The sequence below is a fragment of the Felis catus genome, chromosome E3 (genome assembly GCF_018350175.1).
Source record: "Felis catus isolate Fca126 chromosome E3, F.catus_Fca126_mat1.0, whole genome shotgun sequence".
Taxonomy (NCBI): Eukaryota; Metazoa; Chordata; class Mammalia; order Carnivora; family Felidae; genus Felis; species Felis catus.
The window spans coordinates 827,878-847,587 of record NC_058383.1 but is presented as its reverse complement, the minus strand read 5'-3'; the positions used below and the strand labels follow the sequence as shown (position 1 = coordinate 847,587).

General features: G+C 53.7%; 1 protein-coding gene across 19 annotated transcripts in view; it reads right to left on the bottom strand.

Annotated features, from left to right (window-relative positions):
• Window positions 1-1,238: 1,238 nt before the first annotated feature.
• SUN1 (Sad1 and UNC84 domain containing 1) overlaps window positions 1,239-19,710 on the bottom strand; it is a 53,302-nt gene continuing 34,830 nt past the window's right edge. For 18 of the 19 annotated variants that reach the window (XM_023246231.2, XM_023246230.2, XM_045047761.1 and 15 more), the window contains 12 exons: window positions 19,625-19,683; window positions 19,335-19,480; window positions 18,689-18,865; window positions 15,828-15,914; window positions 14,647-14,690; window positions 12,871-13,006; window positions 10,948-11,199; window positions 10,415-10,499; window positions 7,529-7,644; window positions 5,027-5,194; window positions 3,314-3,406; window positions 1,239-2,894 (listed from right to left, as the gene is read on the bottom strand). In XM_023246231.2, coding sequence (XP_023101999.2) covers window positions 2,781-2,894; window positions 3,314-3,406; window positions 5,027-5,194; window positions 7,529-7,644; window positions 10,415-10,499; window positions 10,948-11,199; window positions 12,871-13,006; window positions 14,647-14,690; window positions 15,828-15,914; window positions 18,689-18,865; window positions 19,335-19,480; window positions 19,625-19,683 — 1,477 coding nt within the window. In that variant the 3' untranslated portion in view covers window positions 1,239-2,780. The remainder of the gene's footprint in view (window positions 2,895-3,313; window positions 3,407-5,026; window positions 5,195-7,528; window positions 7,645-10,414; window positions 10,500-10,947; window positions 11,200-12,870; window positions 13,007-14,646; window positions 14,691-15,827; window positions 15,915-18,688; window positions 18,866-19,334; window positions 19,481-19,624; window positions 19,684-19,710) is intronic. The other variant, XM_045047762.1, reaches the window with a different exon arrangement.

Genomic DNA, 19,710 nt, shown 5'->3' with positions numbered 1-19,710 from the left:
CGGGACAAGGATGGGACAGGGGATGGGGACTGGGACAGGGGATGGAGATGGGATGAGGACAGTGGATGGGTTCTGGGAACAGGGACAAGAATGGGACAGGGGATGGGGACAGAGGATGGGTGATGGTGACAGAGATGGGGACACAGATGGAGGCTGGGGACAGAGGATGGGTTATGGGGACAGGGACAAGGATGGGAGCAGGAGATGACACAGATGGAGGCTGGGGAAGGGGATGGGGACAGTGGATGGGTTCTGGGGACAGAAGGATGGGTTCTGGGGAGAGGGAAAAGCATGGGACAGGGGATGGGGATAGGGACAGCGGATGGGTTCTGGGGACAGGGAAAAGGATGGGACAGGGGATGGGGATAGGGACAGTGGATGGGTTCTGGGGATGGGGACAGGGACTGGGGGTGGGGAGCACAACTGCAGCCCAGTTGGAGTTCAGTGTCAGCCAACATCAGACCCCGGAGGTTGTTGATTACAGAGTCCTTGTTTGTAACCTATTGTTCGTATAGATGATGCAAACAAATGTCCATAGATCAGTAACCATTAAATCCCCAATGGTATTGCTATTTTCTTTAAAGTTCCTTTGTGACAGATCTCCAGGTATTTTTCACAATGGAAAAAAGGGAGGCACAGCGCTGTTAAGTAGAGTACGCCGTCATTTGTCTCCTGTAAACAACAGCGAAGTATACACCTATTTTTGCTAGTGGGCATAGTGTTTCCAGAAGGGCAAAAAGAGAGTGGGAACCCGAAAACCGACAGGGAGACGCAGGTGCAGCCTTCCCCTGGGGGTCCTGGCCTCCAGGGTCCCTTCCAGGCGGAGGCCTCACGCCCCGCCACGGAGGTGCTGTGCTGCTTCCTCCCGCTTCAGCTCTTGCCGAAGAGGTGCTCTGTCCTGGCTCACTAGGGATCCTCAGCCCAGGGCCTCCCGCACACAGTAGGCATTCAGGAGGCGTTGGCTGAATGAACCAATCCCGGGTCAGACTTACAAATGAACTCCCGTCCCAAACCCATCTTTGGCAGCAGGTGCCCTGATGACGCAGATGTCCCTTGGAGGAGAGCCACCTCCTCTTTTTCCCGATTTTCTCCCTGTCCGGCCACCCTCTCTACCGTTCACCTCGTTTCCCAAGGGGCCGTCTCTAGAACTCGCAAGCGTCATCGCCCCACACCCCACGGGCAGGAACAGAGCAAACTGAGAAAAGACACCATTTATTATGCATTCGAAACATCACATGCACTTTTAAAAATTTAAACTCTTTATTTAAACATTTCAATAGCATCTTATCAATTTGGTGGCAGCAAAAGCAGCACTACCAAAGACAAGTGTTTTGAAAAGCATTTACAAAAATACCGCGCACAAAGTCCTATCTTGCATCTTTAAAAATAAATATTCAAAATACTTCCACCCAACTCCCAAATTTAGTTTTATATAGGAAATTTTGATTTATAGATTTATCCCGTAATATATGAAACATCTGTATACATTTTATCTGACTTAACTGCATAGGCATTAGTTAGTCCCAATTCTAAGAAGAGTGAAAAAAATGCTACTTTGTGTAGTTTTTATGTATCTGAGGACTGTTGTGCAATATACATAAAACTCTTCAGAAAACCAGTCAGCACCATCATTTTCTTTTTCTGAAAATACAGTATTTATGAGAACACCAAAAGAACGGTCTTAACCAATAAAACTTAAATAATTTTTAAAACATCTGTAACACTTTAAGTGCCTTGCAGATATCTCATTTATAAAGTCTGCTCAGTAAAATAGTCTAAATATTAAATATTAACTATAAACAATGAGTCTCAAGGAATTGAGAACGGCCGACAGCCATAGCAAGAGGCAAATCCCAGCTAGAGGCGGGAAGAAAGTGCCACTGTGAGAAAAAGTATAACCACAAAATGTAATGGTTTCAAGAATTTGCTACCCTGAACAACCCCCTTGGATAACCGTCAGTGGAGGAAAAATTTTAGACTCGGAAAGACAGGGAGCAGGTTAGTTAGTGTTCAACTCTGCAGCAAAATTCAAACCAGACGCAGACGACACCCACAAGCCTGGGTGTCCCGGCTCCCTCGGACACTGCGCAGACTCGGGGACAGCCCCCGGGGGGATGAGCCTCTTTGAGACCCGAGAGCTCGACTGATGTGTCCATTTAGATCCAGACCGCCCCCTTTCATGTGAGACCCCCCCTTCAGCCCACAGTAAAACAGACTAAGCAGAAAAACACATTGCAGGAATTTCCCCACCTGGTGCGGGATAAAGGGAAAAATCCTACCCTGGAAAAAAGGAGTTCACAACCGAAACTTGGTGACGCGGTTTTTCCCTGAAAGAAACGTGTGCTGGATCGAACACATGAAATCGATCTGCCCCCGAAAGTCCTTGAGAAGGGCCAGTGAAAGGCTAAATATCAAAGCTTCAAACACTTCGACCTTTTAATTTGCTTTGTTCCTGATGTCAAGAAAATACAAGTATCAAGAGCTTCATGTTCAAAAACAAATCCCCAAAACAACACATGTGTCTTTGTGACCCACACATTCAAAGGAATCTCCACAGAGATCGGCTGTTGCTGGCAGACCTCGGTGAAACTACGCATTCGACATGCAGTGTTTTCTGTGGACAGAAGAGCAAGCAGGGCGTCCACTCCCAGTGGCAGTCGGTGGCGTTTATTTAGGGGTGACAGTATCCTGTTACTCCATGTGCCCTGGTTCACAAAGGGTTCCAGTGTGTCAGGCTGTCCCAGTATATACAAGATGTACAAGAACTGACAGCGGGATCTTTACTTGATGGGTTCTCCGTGGACTCTGAACCGATAAAGACACGTGTATTCCGGATGGCCCCAGTTAGAGAAAATCCGAAGTTCCACTATTTGGAAAGCTCTCTCGGGTCTTTTCTGGAATCACAACGTGGGGAGGAAATCACGATTATCCACATGAACACCCCAAGCCTGATCACTTTCCCGACCACGATATTTGAGAGTAAGCGGTCAAGCTGGAGGATTAAGTTCTCAGTATGAACTAAGGCACGTATCCTAGGACACGTAGCTCAGGTAGAAACGGGACTCCTAGCGGGCCCCAGATTTACTTTCGGCTTCCGGCAACGGGACACATGCACATGGAACCAAATATACGCTAAGAAGGCTCCTCTGGGAAAAGTCAGGAGGCTCAGGGTCACTCGCTCGGGCTGATGCCCACGGACCCCACCGGGCAGCTTTGCTGAGGCCAGCGGGGGGTCCTGCTGAGCCGAGAGCAGGCGGAGTGCGGGTCAGGCCTCGGGAAGCTACGGGCCGGGCCGAGCCGCGCAAGTGCTTACCGGCGCGTGGAACATCTGGAGGGACTCCCCGTCTTGATCATATGTAAACCGTCCCAGGAGCCGTCCTTCCTCCTGGTGTTCGTTTTCTAGTCCCTGAGACCAAAGCCACACAGTCGTTAACAAATGGAAAAACGACACCGCGTTAACGGAGACTGCCCTCCTTCTACACAATCTGGGAAGATCAAAGCAGGAATAAGGCCTTCGCCAGAAGACCTGGTAAATGCTGGGCATTCCACAACCACACAGCTCACGACAGGCCCCCGAGGGAGGTATTGTTCCTCTCGGACGCGGACAGGGAAAAGCACAGCTGGAACCGGCAAGCTAGCAAGAGAGGAGGGACTGACCGCAGGCACCCCTCCGTGACCGCCCGGCCCGCGTGGCGCTCCACACGCCACAGCGGAGCCCCAGGGCATCGGATGAGCCTGGGAAAAGGACGGCGGCTCAGCAGGCTGTGAAGCCGCAGGAGGCCGACTCGCACGAGGGCAGACGGGGCGCCAGGAGCTAGTGTGGAACAGGGACGGAGGCTCGGTTTGGGAAGACGAAGTTCCGTGGGGATGGCGCGGCAGCGGCACAGCCTCGTGAACGCGCCGAATCCGGCAAACCACACGCTTAACGTGGCTAAGGGGTGACTTTGGTTTGTGTTTTGGCGCATCGAGGAAGCAGCCAGTGGGAAGTACGGGCGACTGTCAGAGTGGGTCAGAGCGGGAAGGGACTTCCGTGCGAAGCGTGGAAGCAGTGACAGAGGACGAGCAGAGGTGGCTACGTGCAGCATCAGGACGCACACTGGGAAGCGTGTCTGTAAGAGGGACGCGTGACAGGCGTTTCTATGTGGAAAAAGCTCAGATGTGCTTAAGGAAACTAAGACTCCCGGAAGATAAATGAATAAAAACAAAATGAACCTACAAAAGAGGAAACATGCGTGTGAAACACAGAAACGTAGACCAAGTAGGCCGTTTTTACCGGCCAGGCTAGTGGAGGTTAGGACCAGAGGGCTCAGTGAGGTGAAGCACTGGCCAGGGCACGCTCACGCCCCCCTTCCGCCCCCCGCCACGAGGTACACGGTGGTGCCACTGTGAGCGTCCAGTCTATGGGGGGGGGGGGGGGGAGGGAGACCGCGGGTACGGCCGCCAGCCCCCAACACAGAAGCTGCGGCAACAGCGGGAGAAGTGGAAAGGTACGCGAGCGCCTCGCTACGTGACGGTGTTTCACGTATTTAAAGATGCGTACAAAGCGTTTATCGCCATCACAAAATACAAACTGTGCCGTCTCGGCTGTATCTTTTACAGGGAAAAAAGTGGACAGGGCAGAAAACGCCAGGATATGAACAATGAGTTCTCTGGGTGCTGGGATTCTGGGGGCTCTTTCTCCAACTTTCGTGTTTGGGAGTTTTCTGTAAGTTCAGCAGCGTATAGTTGTCACGCCTGCCTTTATGGCCGAATGGGCAAACGTTCTCTAGACACAGAACTCTCCGGGTCGGAGGGACTGGTCCTGAGGGCAGCACTCCCACAGAGCGGGGGGGCAGCGAGCACAGTCCACACCCGCTGGCCTCCCTGAGATAGACTGGACCGTCTCCCTCCGCACGTAACCGGCTCAGAGCACTGATGGGGGGACAGGGGCCGGTGACACAGACTTGTGTCGACAGCCTTTTCTGGGCTCATCTGAGGGAGGTTCTGGAACTGAAGGGAGGGGAGAGCCGGGACGAGGCTCACTCACATAGACCGCGAAGTCCTTGGGGGCGCTGGTGATGTTGCCTGTGGGCGACAGCGTCTTTGGTATGTGCTCCAGAGTGAAGGTGGTCGGGTGGATCTCCATGGACAGCCTCACCACGAGGTACCCCTGGGAGCCCCTGAATGCCCAGCAGTTGCCTGGATAGATGTCAGGCTAGGGAAAAGGCAAAAACCGAAAACTTAATACACGTGACCCTAGAACGGCCCGGGGGCCGGGGTACTAGCTGCCTGCACGGTGAAGACCCCACGAATAATCTCTGGCTCCCCAGCACCTCTACTGACAGCCTACAGGCGGCCAGAGGGCTTGCTGCATGGGCATCACACACTTTCTGCATGGGCGATACACTGCACTCTTACAATGAAATAAACTAGAGAGAAGCAGCACCACAGAGCTCATGACGGGGAGGACGGTGCAGAAGCGGACCCGCACAGCTCAAACCTGTCGTTGAGGGTCAACTGCAGGTTGAACGAGCCCTGAAGAACGTATCTTGACAATCTGAAACTTAACACACAGCAACGACAAGATACTAGTAATACCGATGTAGTAATAAACAAACTTCTACACGGTAAACAGCCATCATAAGCAAGATCAAAAGACAAAATGCGGAAAGGCCTTCGCAACTTAAACGCCAGAGGGTGACGATCTCCAGTATGTTAATGAGTTTCATGAAAGTTAAGGTAACCAGCGCCTTAAACGAAAATAGACAAGACAAACTCATTTTTTAAAAGAAGTAAATTTAAATGGTCCTCAAACATATGAAAAGATGCTGCATGCTACGTAATAACAATAGAAATACAAATTCAAACGACAGGTGGTTACCCTTTTTCACCGAAAGGATCAACAATAATGCACGGGTTTGACAGTGTCTGTCGTTGAACCGGGGGCAGCGTCGACTCTAACACACGCCAGTTAGAACGTGCCCCTCCGTAACCTGGCGCTATCCAGCAGAGCCCGTCCTGGCATCTACCCTCTGACCCAGCTACCCTCTGCTGTCCCTATGATACACTGGCAAAATACAAAACGACACAGGCGTAGGGATATTTTTGTGAGAGAAGCCACCATGCCTGTGACGGGGGGCCTGGTGCATGCACTGTGCTGGCCAGAAAGCACCAAGTGAACGAGGCAGGGTCCCTGGCAGGCAGCTGCTCGTGAGCTGGAGCAGGAGGGGAAGGGACAGACACAGTGACACCTGTGTATTTGCTCACGCCTGTACTCAGTTTTGGTTGATCCCTCGTTCCTGATTTATCTATCCTCTGTACCTGCCCTGTGCAAATGGACTGGGACCTCAAGGGTTAAGCTCTGTGCACGGAGGGTGCCCTCACTGGGAACAGCTTCCCCAGCACCCTGGAGGGTGGCACCATTCAGTGAGCCCTGGCTGTGCCCTCTACAAGAAGGTCTGGGCCTGAGCCCTGGGGGGCTGGGGGACACTCTCTCGGCTGCCCTGCCTTGGTTGTGGAGGTAGGAGCCGGTCCTGTGTCTGCAGGCACCAGTGCCTCACATGCAGCCTCCCCGTCCAGGTTCCCGTGTGGGTGCTCCTCACAGAGCAGTCCCTTCCTCACGCACGCCTAACACAGAGTGCCACCGATCCAGTCGGCGGAGCAGGCACGACTGCCGTGGGCCAGTGTGGTACCGGGGGGACGACAGGAACATCAAGACCTCTGAACTGTTATGATGGCAAACGGCCCCACCCTGCAGCCAAGGCAGCACCTGCCGGGGTCCCGGGAGCACCCACAAACCGGTGCAGGGGCACGCGGCCGTCCGCCCCGCGCCTGGGGGTGCGCGCCCGCCGTGGAGTCCACCCGCCCGCAGCGATGGGCACCCCGCCCGACACGCACTCAGGACCGAAGGGAAGCCGGTCCCGCGCACCAGACCACAGCCAGGCTACCAGGACAGCACCCGAGCTCCGAAATGTTAAGTTTACCGATACTTAAACGTTCACGGTAATTCACGAATTCTCTAAGACTGGATGTGTTTCCAAGTGAAAGACAGCTATCCTGCGCACAGTTCCCACAAAAGGAATCGTTGGACCTTTCTTCAAAACTGTCATTAACACAAGGCAGCATTTCAGAACTGAAGGGAAACCAACATACAGTTGAAATTCCTCCCCTGAGTCTTTGGGACGGACCGCGTAAAATGGGCGCGGAGCAGCAGCGTGTGCTGAGGGCAGCCCGCGGACACCCCGGACAGAGGCAGCCGCAAATGCTGTGTGAGCATGGGCCCCCCAGGCCCCCGGGGCTCAGTCCCGCGGAGGCACCTTCCTTGAGGTGCGACCGTGTCCACCTGCTCTGCCTCTTTAAAGACCGAGAAAGCGCGAGCTTGTCTCACGAGGGAAGGTCCTCGGCCGTGAGCGCGGCCACAGCGGAGCATCGCCACTGCAGGGACTGCGGGGACAGACTCGCGGACGAGGGCACACGAGCACAGCGAGGGGATTGGAGGTATCGGGGTGGTGCCGGGGGCTGTGCGCAGACCCCGGGCCGGCCGGCTTACCTGGATCACGACGCGGGGGGACTGGGAGAAGTACCAGAGCGGGATCCCGAAGAGGCTGATCAGTGCGGTCTTGGTCTCATACGTCTCTGAGCAGCGAGTGCTCAGGATGCTTCCACCTGAAAGCAGAGGTCGGAGCTGCCTGGGTGTCTGCACCGGCCGCCGGGAAAGCGGTCACGGGGGGCCCGTCCCCGCCACGGGGGCTCACGTGCAGCTCTCTGTGTCCACAGGGAACCGTCTACTCTATGATGGGCCCCAGGCTCGCTCACTCTTCTGCCAAGCCGAGCATTCAGAGTCTGCAGCCGCTTCAGGACACAAGGGAAGCCCCCCCTGTCTGCACTACGGCGACTCTCAACGAGCTTTTTTTCCTCTTTCTAAATAAATGACAAATCAACAGGCCCCAGAGCTGCCTGACAGGTGCGCACGTGCGTCTGCTCTCAGAGGGCCTACTGTGGACAGGCCACAGCGATGGGACACGCTCGATCAGCAGCTGCTCAGGGAACGGTGGCGGTGGAGGGGGGGGGGGAGCGTGTGCTACCAGGTCCAGGGGTCTCCTTGGAGTAACACAAATATTCTGGAGCGAGACGGCTGCACGACACAGTGACACAGTGACCACGAACCCGCCACATCAGACGCTTTTCAAAGGGTGAAGCTTAGCTTATGTGAATTGTATCTCCATTAAAAAGAAGTGTTAAAAAAAAAAAAAAAGAAAGGTCCAGTTTGCCCCTCAACAGGAAACAGGGCAGACAGGATGTTGGTGGCAAGGCACATGAGCTGGCGTGGGGAACAACAAATTAAAACGTCATACAAATGCAAATACAAGCTCGTATTCTAAGAGGCCGTGGCTCCCGAGTGTGGCTGTCCATCAAACCCCTCAGGACACCTACACAAGCGCGCACATGCGGGCACTTCCCCTGACTGTGGGGGGCAGACCTGGGCGCTGGGAACTCAAAAAAGAAGAGAAAGTGATTCCGACCTCACTGATCAACAGACTTGAATTTCTGAACCTTTGTATTGTGTCTTTAAACATCCTATTCTCACTGAAAACAAAAAGCGTCCTTAAGTACAGACACCGTAAAAGATAGAGTCGACAAGTGCCTTGCATAGTGACAGAACCTTCAGTTCAACCTCATCAAAACTGCCCAAATTCCAAATTAATGACATACAAATCTGTAAGGATTAGTTATGCTTCTAAGAAAACAATGACCCAGCTGAATGGTTAGAAGAGCATTTGATGTCTCAGAATTGCAAATAGTTTCTTCATAAATCACTGAATTTCAAAAACGTGTTTATCACGATATTCTAGAACAGTCATTCTCAACAAAATACACACACAGAAGAGCCGACGGCCTTCCTGACTCCCATTCAGCACCAGAAGAACGTGGAGGACTTTGCTCGCAACAGAGGCTCCCGGCCAGCACGCGGCGCCGCTGCAGAGACACAGACGGCCGGCGTCACGGCCGCGGCTGCAGCGGGGCCAGCGGGGACCAGGCTCCTGACCAGGGGCGGCGCTCGGGTTTCCTCAAGGGCTGGGTTAGGGTAAACCGTGTCCCTGCTGCCGTGCAGGGCTCCCCGACGCTTGCACTGTCTACCGCGTGGCAAGACCCTGTTTCAGGCACCTGGGTGGCGCAGTCGGCTGAGCGTCCCAGGGTGATGGGATTGAGCCCCGCGTCGGGCTCTGTGTGGGTGTGAAGCCTGTTGAAGATTCTCTCTCTCTCCCTCTGCCCCAGACCACACGCGCACACCCTCGCTCTAAAAAAGAACCTCCTAAGAGAAAATGTTGGTCTGCTAACCCTTGGTCTGCAATTCCTACATTTTAAAAACTCAGAAAACTAAGATTTTCTCTTACACACATTGTGGCCAAACCTTCCCCGAACAGACATCATGTCACCTGGAGTCTCGACCTGTCTCGTGTGGCATGGATATAGGCCCATTTCTTCACAGAGACGCTCTGTGTTTGATCCAGGCGCTGTCCCGAACGTCCCTGAGGAGGCAGGTGACGGGAAGCGTGCGAACCACTTCACCAAACCACAATCCTCTTAAATTCTTTGTTAATTTTTTTAATTTAATTTCACTTTTTAAAGTAGGCCTCACGAAGCATGAAGCCCCACGCAGGGCTTGAACTCATGACCTGGAGATCAAGAGTCCCACGATCTACCAACAGAGCCCACCGGGTGCCCCACTAAACCGCAATTCTGTTCCTCCAAATACACCCGGGCCCTGAGCCTGGGCACGCGGGCACGCAGCACCTCCCCGACTTAATGGACCACAATTTTCTCCTTGATGTCTTTGCGGAACCAGAACAGCATCCCCGTCGCTCTACGTATTCAGCAGCCGTTTTCACGGACAGGTACCACTGGCTACTTCCTGTCTGTCATCTGTGTCCCCTACAGAGTGACAGCTCCCGTAGGGCCGGGACCCAGAACAGTCCTCACACGCAGCAGGCATTTAAACATCGCTCACTGGACACCTAAACAACACGTGTTCACGTATCGAGTGCTCTCGGAAACCATTTAAAAACCACTTTTCTGGTATCAATTACTGTACTTCATTACTTAAAAAAAAACACACCTTACAATGCAAAACATCGCAAATACTTAAGCAATATTTCTGTGGCAGTAAACTCTGATGTAGCTAGAAAAACCTAAAAGCTACTCAAATGCCCCCAAATTGGGACTTTGCTGATGCCCACAGGTACACGGGCTCACGCCCATGGACGTGTGAGCATAAACACCGGCCTTCTGTGGGAGAACCTGACCACACGCTAAATCAAGAGCACCGGGGACTACCTAGTTCTAGCAGGTTCAGGGCCACATGGAATCGGGGCAGGTAGCAGCGGTCGCGTCTGCAAGCCCGCCAGCAGGTGACCACCGTGTTCAGTCTACTCACCACCAGACTCCAGGGCGAAGTCCACCATCCCGGTCTTATCTTGGGAATACAGCTTCAGGGCGTTGTTCACAAGGACACGCGCTTGCTGGACGGAGGCAACGTGCATTAGTGGGGGCCAAACAAGGCTCAGGTGTCGATAGAGAAATGAAGGCCCGATGTCTTACTAGAAAGGCATCTTCAGTTAACTGTAGCAGAATTCACAGGCACGGGGAGTGTCAGCCCTGCGCCAGACCACAGGGCCGCCACGTGGAGGTGGGACGGCACCACCCTTGACCCGGGGCTCACACACAGCCACGACGGTCACTGCTCCAGAGACGAGGCCCCCAGGCAGCGGCTGACCGGCATCGAGAGCAGCCACAGCCCGCCGAGCTGGCACCCTCTCCGCACCCCACACGGCGCCAAGCACCTCTGCGACCACAACCACATCCCTGGGGGACCCTCGTCGGGTAAGACCTCAGGATCTGCCAGCTCGGTAACCAGATCATCAGTTCCATCACGATACACGCCTCAAACATTTCCCATCGCCTACTTACCGCTTCCGTTATCCCAGAAGCCCCGGCCTCATTCGCAGCAGACGGTGCGGTCTCAGGGCCGGAGACCCGCTGTGTCACAGAAGTGTGGCGGGTGACGCTCTCCAGCACCTGCAGCTCCAAATCCCGCAACAAACCCTGCAAATCACCCTTGCTGACGAGCCGGGAAGAAAGTTTCTGTAGCAGCCATTCCAGAGAACCGCCTTGCTCATCGGAGAACATGAGCTTGATAGTTTCTCTGACTTGGGCGTCCACCTAGTAAAATCATTAGTAAGCAGAACGTGAACTTACTGTTTTAACCAAACCATCTAAAAGCTTCATTTCTGTCACCTTAACACCTCGAAAGGACCACAAACCTTCTCCAAAACCCATAACGTAACTGTGACAACTTTCTCCCTTCACGTTAAACTCGAGGAGCTCTCCAAAAGCGTTGGAATACGTTATAGGAGGGCCGAGGGAAGGGAGGCTCCTCCAACGTGGTCGCCCTGCACGCACCCCTCAGCAGGCACTCACTGGGGGAGTGACTCATGGGTCAGGTGCACAGAGGAAGGAGCCCCCGCTCTGCAAACTCGGTGCGGTAAGGAAGCAGTCACGTAAACAACAAACGTGTGACTTTCCATGTGCCAGAAATGGCCCTGTGCTCTCGCTCTACCCGCCCTGGCTCTGTGATGGATGCGGCACGGACGGATGCACAGGAGAAAGCACAGAGTCCCACAGCAAGGCCGGGAGGCCCACCTGGCCCCTCGCACAGCTCCGCAGCGCTCCGCACTAGGGACACCCTGCTCCCGCGTGAACGGCGGCCCTCGTTCACAGGCCACAGATGTGCCACGGCCTCCAGCCCTGCGAGCCCTCCAGCACTAACCCTGCAAGGCTCCTCACGGCCTCTGTGGTTCCGTCTGCCTGTCGCTCTCATTGCTGCCGAGGGCCCCAAGCGGGCTGCTGCCAGGTTCGGAATATGCATCTGTGTAACTGGCTGATATCCCAAGATCTCCCCCACGAGGGTGGAGGTACCCAGTCCCACCAGCCACAAGGAAGCCGTCTCCCCGAGTCAGTGCTGGGGGGGTGGGGGTGGGTCTGTCCTCCCTCTCGCGGCCACTTTGAAGGCCGAAGGACAGGTGTTCACTTTTGTCTGCAAACCCGAGGAGTGGAAACGAGTGACCCGCTCACATGCTTTGCCCACGTCCCCACTGTCTTTGCTGTGGCCAATGCCAGGAGCTCTTTGCAGAGCAGAGATGATTTCATCAACTGTATCGCAGACACTTTTTCCCAATCTACTGTCCGACTCTGACTTACGATAGCTTTTGCCATTCAAATGTTTCTTTTTCCATTTTCATGCAGCATAAATGTCTGGATTTCCTCTTTTGCATAAAGAAACTGGGGCCTGAAACATCACCGGGATATATGGCAACAGGAAGCTAAGCGTCAGAGTGCCGTGCGAATCTACTCTGGTGAAAAGACGTACAAAATGGCCTGCCCCCAAACCAACATTGGCACGTGGCCACCTGCACACAAAGTGTGGACAGACGCACACCTAGGTGCTAATGTGCTAGAGGAAATTCCAGGAGAGCTGAATATTAACTATTTTATGTTAAATGTTAAATGCTATCTTAAAGGTTTAAAACTTCAGATGTAGGGTGACTCATGCGGTTAAGCGTCCGACTCTTGACTTCAGCTCAGACTGTGATCTCATTCATGGTTCGTGGGATGAAGCCTTGCATCAGGCTCTGCACTGCACAGTATTGACTGTATGGGGCCTGCCCGGGATCCTCTCTGCCCCTCCTCTGCACATTCTCTCAAAGTAAATAAATACGTACATAAGTAAATAACTTAAGATATAATAAAAGTTCTAAAGAAAGTTGAAGTTCATGAACATAAAAGTTCAACTATAGTGTTTTATTTTCTACGATAAAACATTTTACAACTTGCCTTTCCGTGTATCGTGCTGACTTCCTCACAACTGGTTTTCAAATGCTGCCACCTGGACAATTCTGATCTCAGATGACCCAGCTCCAGTTCCAGCTGCTTAACCATGGAAAGGAGGTGCGGCTCTTCCTCAAGCCCGCTGGGAAATCGGGAGGAGGAAGGAAGTCAGGCGTCCCCAGTCGCACATGCTTAAAGTAAACGCATGCGATAAACACGTGGAGGGACCCACAACCCCACAGACAAGTCAATACTGTAAACACAGCGACCTGTCCCACCTTAACATGGAAACTTAGAAGTTTCAAGTCAAATCCCAAAGAGACCTTCTTCCACAGCAGTGCACGCATGAACACACAAATGTGCCCTGGTGTTCGGGTAAGACGTCTAACACATGCTACTTACTCCCAGCGGCTGTCAGGAGCAGGAGAAAGCTCTCAAAACTACTTAGTACTTAAAACCCACAACTCTAAAAGAAATAAATAGGGGCGCCTGGGTGGCTCAGTTAAGGGTCAGACTTCAGCTCAGGTCATGATCTCACGGTCCGTGAGTTCGAGCCCCACATTGGGCTCTGAGCTGTCAGCACAGCTTCGGATTCTGTGTCTCCCTCCCCCTCTGCCCCTGCCCCGCTCGCCATCAGGCACTCTCTCTCCCTCAAAAATAAACAGACGTTAAAAGAATAATAAATAAATAAATAAATAAATAACCTGTATCTATCTCCTCAAAACTATAAAAAAGACATCTAAAATCAGACAAATTTATCAACAACCATTACAATGTTGAACATGAAATTTTCATGCTAATGGAACAGGTAACTGAACTGAAAAACGTACGGCTTCAGAGTTTGTCTTAGTAATTCCTATTTTTATGTAGAAATTGTAAATTGTGACGCAAAATATTGTGATATTGTATTTGCTTAGAGGCAGCTGTGGTTGGTAAGCCACCAACACTACATGTCTCCAGGCAGGAGAGTCCGGGAAAACCATTTTAGCATCCACATATTGGCATAGCAACAAACCTTCTTGTGGAAATACAGGCTCTGAAATGGAATTAAGATGTGCTGTTAACACTCATATCCATCCTGACGGAAGGATATATGGGGTCTAAAATAGTGATACGGGATCTAAGAGCCAGAGACAGGAAGGTGCAAAGTTAGAACTCATCGTCTGGTCCCCCACGTGGAGCCACAGGAGTGACAGGAGGGACAGAAGGGCACAAGTGTCATGTCACAAACACAAATGGGGGGGGGGGGTTGCACAGGGACCACATGGATAAAATTGGAGGGTGTGGAAAACGACGTGCAGCTTCGAGCGTATCAAGGGAAGGGAATGGCGTACTTCCAGAAGAATCCAGGGGAGCCGATAAAGGTGCCAGAGAAAAGGCCGGGGCAGTGAGGACCCCAACAGCATGCCCCCAGAAACTGCTTGGGGACAGGGTGTTTAGGCGGCCAAAACACAGCCCAGAGGTGTGGCACAGCACCCCCGTCCTGTATGTGAGGAGGCCCCTTACAAAAGGGCGGTCCTGGACGGCCAGGGGCGGCCCGCAGGAGAAGCTGCTGAGGCGGTGCGCGTCCAGGCCCAGAAGCCCACCTCCTACCGGGGCCCCGCAGGGAGCCTCTCTGTCGTCAGTGCCGCCAAGGGTCGCCTACCAAGATGCCGTGGGAATGTGTTCACCCACAAAGCCCAGTAACTAGAGGTGCACACGGGGTCCTGCCAATGACCGCTCTGTCCCACACAACAAGGAAACACAGAAGACAAAATTTTAATTTATTCAAAATTATCCTACCTAGCTGTTCTCAGCTTGGTCTGTTCTAATTCCTTCTGGATGGCCTAAAAGTGAGAGAAAGAAATCTGTTTATATACAAGAGTTACATACTAGCATTTTATAGATGAGACACTCAATTAACCACGTGTTTCCATATGAAACTACACATATTTATCTGTGAGTTTTCCCTTTAGTTCAAAGCCCAGACCTGCCTGCTAGCTGGCAGGGGAGGGATGTTCATTTTTTCAAAGAAAACTATTAACACACACACAATGTGTATTCAGAGAGCGGTGCCCGTCACATGGGACAGCCTGATGGATTTTCCAAACAAGCAGCTCCCGTAACCGGCACCCAGGACAAGGAGTGGAACACTGCCACCACCTCTGGCAAGTCTTTTCTGAACGTGGCAGGATAAGGAAATGACAAATACACACACAAAGATGTGATGATGAACAGGGTCCGTTCAGAGACGCGGGAGCTAACGAGACCACAGCGAGTCGAGAACTGCGCCTCTTCAAACTGTAACCGAACGGAGGGGGGGCGTCCTCCCGGCACAGAGCGAAGCGAAGGCCGTCCCTGCCTTCTCGCTTCCTTCTCCGGCTGCCCACCTCTCCTCAGTGCCACAGACACCCTGGTCAGCGGGTGACCTGAGCTCGCCTGGCTCCCCTGGGCAGGAACACGGCAGCTGCCCCAAGACCCCCAGGGCTGCACCACGGCTCACGCTGGGTCCGAAGGTGCCCGCTGACCCTGAATCTGAGCGCCCCATGGTGTTGCTGGCTCAGATCACTGCAAACATCCTGGCCTCCCTCCTCTGCCTTCACCAATACCTGATAATAACAGCTCTTCCACCAGAAAATTAATCTGGTCTGTCAGACACAGTCACTCTGGGGGAGGCTGTGGGACATTGAGAAGAAAGAGGGGCCCTGGAACCTGGAGAGCCGGCCACAGCTCGGTCCCCCCGCTGCCACCTGAGCGCAGGGCCCCCTCAGACACCTCGGAGTCCGTGAGGCAGACACGCTAACGCGATGAAAGGGAGCTACCAGGGGTGGGAGGCAACAGTGAGAAAGATTTTTCTGTTTTACAAAGGACAACAGCAAGCCCCCTAAAAGAGGCACTTTAAAGGCTGAGGAGCGGGACAACCGGGGCCGACCCCGATGTCCTCTCACTGCTGGGGCCACAAGTGAAAGGTCGAGAATGCAAACCTCGGATTTTTCTGTCAGCTTTCCAAGAACGTCCTCTAGGTTTGAGATTCGCGATTCGTGCTCCCGGTGGAAGGTCACGGAGTCAGTCTTGGAAAGGATTGGAAAGGAACAGGAGTGAGCACATGGTAGAGGGGCGTTAACAAGCAGCCAAGACCTGGCAGTCGTTTCTGTACGGAACCCCAAACACTCGAGGGCGCCCGGTCACGGCCTGGCATCCTGGGGTCCCTCAGGGTCCTCACCCCACCCCGAACCCCGGAGCTCAACACAGTCCCACTTCTCCAGATGCGAGCGAACGTGTGGACGCCTTGCGACTCTCAGGGGACACTGCACGGACAGCTCCTGCCGTGTGAGCCGCTCCCAGTGTGCGACACACAGCCAGGCGCCACACGTGACCTGGCGGGAGCACTTCCCCACCAGGCTGCGGAGCGCAGCCGGGAGGAAAGGGACAAAGTGCTGCACAGATGAGCTCTCCTCCGCGCTCACAACACGAGAGATGAGAGACAGACAGTTGCATCAGATGAGAAGAGTTTTCCAGCACAGGTGAACCCCAGAAAACTGCAGTTCACACTGCACACAGGTAAATACTGGAAAACGGTGTAAGACGAACCCGTGAAATCTGTACGTATGCTAATTTATAACCTAAGTTTAATAAGATGAGCCCAGAATGCGTAAAATTTGGTCATTTGTACTACACTGAAACGGACTCTTGGGTTTGTTTGTGGGTTTGTTGTTTTTAGCTACCATTTCTTTTCTCCACAAGAGAAGGAACTAAGTCAGAGGCAAAGGAGCTCGCCACTGTTTTATCAAGGACTTCACGGTCCTCTCGCCCCGCGGTGGTGACAGTATTTCAGGCTGCCTCAGCTAGGAGCACATGCTACCTGATGGGACTCTGCTCACCCACAAACGTTCTGCCCACGGGGACAGCTGGACTGTTGTCGGTGGTGCATCACGGATCCAGTCCAGCTCCCTCGAGACGGACGCGCTTCAACCCTTCCCACTATTCCCGTCCCGTCTGCAAAAAACGGGCCAAGTTCCCATTCACCCTTTCCATCTACAGAGTTCTCACCTGGCCAACAAGAACAGACCAGTCATAACTGTGCCAGCGGGACGTGACTGAAGTCATCCCAACTTTATGGTCAAGAAAACAAAAAACAAGCAACGACTGAGGAATCAATGAAGGACGCCAATGCTCCTTGAGCAGGTACAAACACTCCAAGCATGGCAAGCTGGGGGACAAGCTGGGGACAAGTGGGGGGAAAGTGGGAGACACGCTGGGGGACAAGCTGGGGACAAGCTGGGGGGCACGCTGTGGGCAAGCGGGGGACAAATGGGGGGCAAGGTGGGGGACAAGCAGGGACAAGCTGGGGGTCAAGCAAGGGACAAGCTGGGGGCAAGCGGGGCACAAGCAGGGGACAAGCTGGGGGGCAAGTGGGGGGCACGCTGTGGGCAAGCGGGGGATAAGCTGGGGGTCAAGTTGGGGGGCAAGTTGGGGACTGGCAGGGGGCAACCAGGGACAAGCAGGGGATAAGCTGGGGGCAAGTTGGGGACAAGCTGGGGGCAAGTTGGGGACAAGCTGGGGGGCACACTGGTGGCAAGCGGGAGTAAGTCGGGAATAAGCGGGGGGGCAAGCAGTAGGCAAGGTGGGGGGCACGCTGGGGGCAAGCGGGGGATAAGCTGGGGGGCAAGTTGGGGGGCAAGCGGGGACAAGCAGGGGATAAGCTGGGGGCAAGTTGGGGACAAGCTGGGGGGCACACTGGTGGCAAGCGGGAGTAAGTCGGGAATAAGCGGGGGGGGGGGGCAAGCGGTGGGCAAGGTGGGGGGCACGCTGGGGGCAAGCAGGGGCCGTGCAGAGAAGGTGCAAACTGTGCCCTGTCACCTGAGCGTCCTCCCATGTTATCAACACATCACAATGAAAACTAGTGATGTTCCCCAGGCCAAACCAGAGTTGAGAAAAGGGTCACTCACTCCACTAACATTCCTTTTGGTCCCCATCAGGTGTGAGAAGACAGTGACTTGAAAGGTGGGTGGGGAAGGTGGTGGGCGGGGCCATGGGGGGGGCAGTGCTCCCCCGAGGCCCAGCGTGGGGGCGCTGGCGCTTAGAGACAAGAGGCAGGCTTGCCCAGGGGCACGGCAGGACCAGGTTCCGCGCAGGGCCTTGGGGGTGCCCAGGCTGGAGGCCAGCGGCACCAGTGAGGGAGGGGAGATGGGCTCACGCCTTGACTCTGGTACTGAGTGGGGAGGGGGCTCTTGGTCGAGACCAGAGACGTGAGGGAACAGCAGGTTGTTAGGGCAAGGGGCAACCCGTATTTGAAAGATTTCAATCCAAAGCATCTAAACACTGAATAAACACGCATGTTGGAACCTAAGAAAATAAACATCAGCCGTGGGGAGAGTGGACTGACAGGTCTCTCCTTGAGAACATACCAAATAAACAAGACTCTCTTCAGGGTTCCGGACAGAGAAGCAGCTACTCTTAACCGCTTGATGACCTCGAGACATTTTACATCAGACTTGAACTTTTCAAATCAGTGTTGACAGGAAGTGCAAAGCAAATCCCTACTGAGATGAAACGTCACTGAATTGTGACAGGCCATTTTCAGATTAAGACGCAGGCCAGGAGCCACCTGCAGAGCGGGGTACCCGGGCACGAGATCTCCGCGCTGCCCGCCGGAGCTCCCGGTCACGGGACAGCACACGGCTCCCAACGACCGATTGGCACGGCCACCTGTCCCCTCCGTGCCTCTCCCACTCTTCATCCCCACGAAGAGAACAGACCCTGGGGAACTGCTGGGCACAACCTCGGAGCCCGACAGTCCGCCAGCACGTGTGGCCCCTGAAGGCCGCCCCACCGCTCTTCTAACCAGGGACAGGGTCCCGCCGCCGTCTCCGTCCATCTGGTCCACCCGCGCCTGCAGTCTCCGAAGCACAGCTGCCAGCTCTCGGAGCTTCTCGTCGTGGCCGTGACACTGTCCAGACAACGAGGCCACCTGCCTTTCCACCTCGCTCATCGGATGCCGGGGGAAAGCCTCGCTGCCGACCTACAACAGGGACAGCAAGTTCCAACCGCAACACAAATGGAGAACTCCGTCTGGCGTCAAATAATCTGAAGTGCAGTTTTGAGTCAAAAGCACAAACCAAACACTGCAGTGAAAGGTCCCCTAAATGCTACGGATACACAGCGTGACGATGGCCGTCATCAGGGATTTTCCCCATGTGGCAGACATGGGGGGTTATATTTTCTTCTTCATACACTCTGTATTTTCCAAAGTAGGAAACGCTGTTGTTGTTTTTTTTTTTTTTAATTAAAATTAACAGAATGAGAAAATTTAAATAGGCATTACCCAAACTATCTCCGAACATTTAAGGAGCAAGTCTTAAGCCTTGCCTATCGGATGTTTAAACATACTTTCTGACACAGGGCAGGGCACCTGTTCCCAGCAGTACGAAAACCTACTGGGAGGACTACGGATGGGGAAGGCCGGAGAAGGGGGCTTCCCGGGTGGCTACCTCTGGCGGCTGGCTCAGATGAGGGGCATCAGGTGTGAAGGTGCCCTCAGGGATGTCCACCCTCTGGGTTCCGTGCGCACGTGTCCAGTTGAACACAGGAAGGCCTGACAGGAAGTGTCCCTGGCCACACAGGGACAGACCTGCACCTAGAAGAGGAGAGGGACCAGCTGCACGTGTATGTGCAGACAACGCTCTGCACAACGTGCACCGAGGTCCGCAGCCCTTTCCCTCCTTTCACCTTTACGTGTATCTGTTAATCATCTGAGGTAAGTAGGTCGAATTCTACTTACCTAGTAAAAGCAATAATGGAATGAACAAGATTAAAAACTTGCAAATGTTTCGAAGGCACCTAGGAATAAAAAGAAAAATATTACCT